The 2,427-nt window shown below is 47.8% G+C and overlaps 2 protein-coding genes across 5 annotated transcripts in view; one reads left to right on the top strand and one right to left on the bottom strand.

Annotated features, from left to right (window-relative positions):
• GFM2 (G elongation factor, mitochondrial 2) overlaps positions 1 to 2,421 on the bottom strand; it is a 53,294-nt gene extending 50,873 nt beyond the window's left edge. For all 4 annotated transcript variants that reach the window (XM_010853531.1, XM_010853534.1, XM_010853533.1 and 1 more), the window contains exon 1: positions 2,073 to 2,421. The gene's annotated coding sequence lies outside the window, so the exon portion shown is untranslated. The remainder of the gene's footprint in view (positions 1 to 2,072) is intronic.
• LOC104998453 (ribosome biogenesis protein NSA2 homolog) overlaps positions 1,398 to 2,427 on the top strand; it is an 8,126-nt gene continuing 7,096 nt past the window's right edge. Inside the window, exons 1-3 of the mRNA XM_010853607.1 lie at positions 1,398 to 1,536; positions 2,000 to 2,190; positions 2,227 to 2,328. Coding sequence (XP_010851909.1) covers positions 1,398 to 1,536; positions 2,000 to 2,190; positions 2,227 to 2,328 — 432 coding nt within the window. The remainder of the gene's footprint in view (positions 1,537 to 1,999; positions 2,191 to 2,226; positions 2,329 to 2,427) is intronic.

The following is a 2,427-nucleotide window of genomic DNA, read 5'->3' as shown; positions in this document are numbered from 1 at the left end:
AAAAAAAAAAAAAAAAAGCCACGAGTTCGTAATTTAAACAAACCTATTAAAAACTTCCATGAACTGGCAGGAAGCAAAAGAAACCAACACACAAAAGTTCATACTGTATGATGACAATCATGTCAATTTAAAACAGACAAAACTAATCCGTTCTGTTCAAGTCAGGATTGTAGGTACTCTTAGAAGTGAAAAAGGCATGAGGGCGGCTTCTCATATGCAGGTCATTTCTTGATTTGGGTGCTGCTTATATGGGTATATTCAGGTTTTGAAGAATTCACTAAGAACGTTCATCTACAGTACACATTTGTCTTCATGTCACAGTTATTACACGCCAATAAAGTCTTTTAAAATAAACTTTTTAAAATACTTTTTAAAATAAACTTTTAATTATACTAGAAATGTCAAGTGGGCCTTTCACTTGTGGTGAGAAAAAGCCAACTGGACTTTAGTCAGAGGACTTGCCTGAGTTCCAAGTCTTCTATGATCTTTAATGACTAACTTCAAATCTCTGAGCCTGTCTTTTCATCTATCACATCACATGATCCACATGAGAATTCAATTCAATTAACAAGAATTTATTGTCTACCACTGTCTTCTAAGTAATGGGGTTAAAAGTAGTGAGCAAAAAAACAGCAATCCCCGCTTCATGCTGTCTCTATCCTAATCAGTGACTACAAATAAGAAAGAAAAGGAATAAAACACACAGCATCTCCTATGGTGACAGGTGCTTACAGCAAACAATTAAGCAGGAAAGGGGAACTGAGGCAGCACTAACTGTAAGTAAGGAGCTCCTACGCTGTGCTGTGCTTAGTCGCTCAGTGGTGTCTGACTCTTTGCAACTCCATGGACTGTAGTCCGCCAGGCTCCTCTGTCCATGGGGATTCTCCAGGTAAGAATACTGGAGCGGGTTGCCATACCCTCCTCTAGGGGATCTTCCCAACCCAGGGATCGAAGCCAGGTCTCCCGCATTGCAGGCGGATTTTTTACCGACTGAGCCACCAGGGAAGCCCAACAATAACGTAGTGTGTAGACTACTCTTTCTCTAGGGGATTTTCCCGACCCAGGAATACAACTGGGATCTCCTGCATTGCAGGCGGATTCTTTACCAGCTGAACTACCAGGGAAGGCCAAGGAGCTCATGGAAGGCCTCAATGTAACAGTGACCTGAATCAGGTGGGGAAGGCAATACCAGGGGTAAATGTATCCCACGAAGTCTACGTAATTTAGTGCACTTGAAAATATACAAATGCTAATCAGAATGAGTTCGGATTCTAAAGAAAATAAGTCACATTAGAAGATGAAGGCTTAAAAAAACTGCCTCAAATCCATGCTCTGAGACTTTGGGAGACGAATAACTGAATGACTTTCCAGACGTAATTAAAGAAACTTCAGCGACCATGCTTTACAACGTAAAACGGGCACTTTCTTCAGAACCACTAGAGAACGACGAAATGCAAATTCACACCGCCCTGTGCACCAAAAGGCCTCACGAATTTCAAAAATTAGACAGGACGCTGTCTTTCTTTTCTGACAGTCGTTGCTGTTGCTGCTGCTAAGTCGCTTCAGTCGTGTCCGACTCTGTGCGACCCCATAGACGGTAGCCCACTAGGCTCCCCCGTCCCTGGGATTCTCCAGGCAAGAACACTGGAGTGGGTTGCCATTTCCTTCTCCAGTGCATGAAAGTGAGAAGTGAAAGAGAAGTCGCTCAGTCGTGTCCGACTCTAGCGACCCCATGGATTGCAGCCCACCAGGCTCCTCCGTCCATGGGATTTTCCAGGCAAGAGTACTGGAGTGGGGTGCCATTGAGGCCCAGTAATTTTACTTTCCCTCTACAGTAAGTTTTCATGCCTCCGCATCCTTCTCAGTCGTGCACACATTACACACGGAGACAGGAACAAAGACCAGTCGCTCTCGCCAGAGGGAGAGAAAGGCCCACACCTGGGCGAACACCGAGGTGAGGGGGCGGGAGATTGCGGTCCTCGTGTCTGCCTGGCTATAGCATCCTGGAAGGCCTCCAGTGAACTGCGTGGTCCAAGGCACGAGGGAGCCGCAGGGCGCGGCCCGGTACCTACCCGGCACTCGGTCGCATCTGGAGGCCGTCTTTTTCCCGCCCGGCTGGTGAGAGCCGAGGTGCCGGCCGCAACCAAGGATGCAAAGGTCTTACGGTCTGTCTCCGAGGGCGCCCTACCGGTGAGCTGAACCTAAATCTGTTTCTCTTTGCCTCAGTCGGCGCCGCACTCCGCCACTTCCGGCAGCGCCCCACTCAAAGGCTGCCGGCTAGCAACTTCCGCCCTCTTAGCTGAAAGTGGAGAAAGGAAGCTCGGAACGGTTGCGTCGCGGATTTTCTGGAGCACGTCGTTAGAATAGACCCTTTCCTGTCGCGGGTGGTGCGGAGTTGGCTCGTTGGTCTCTGAGAGCCGAAAATTG

This window comes from Bison bison, unplaced genomic scaffold, assembly GCF_000754665.1.
Source record: "Bison bison bison isolate TAMUID 2011002044 unplaced genomic scaffold, Bison_UMD1.0 scf7180017864329, whole genome shotgun sequence".
Classification (NCBI taxonomy): domain Eukaryota; kingdom Metazoa; phylum Chordata; class Mammalia; order Artiodactyla; family Bovidae; genus Bison; species Bison bison.
Note: the sequence above shows the minus strand (reverse complement) of the source record. Positions and strands in the feature narration are given on the sequence as shown.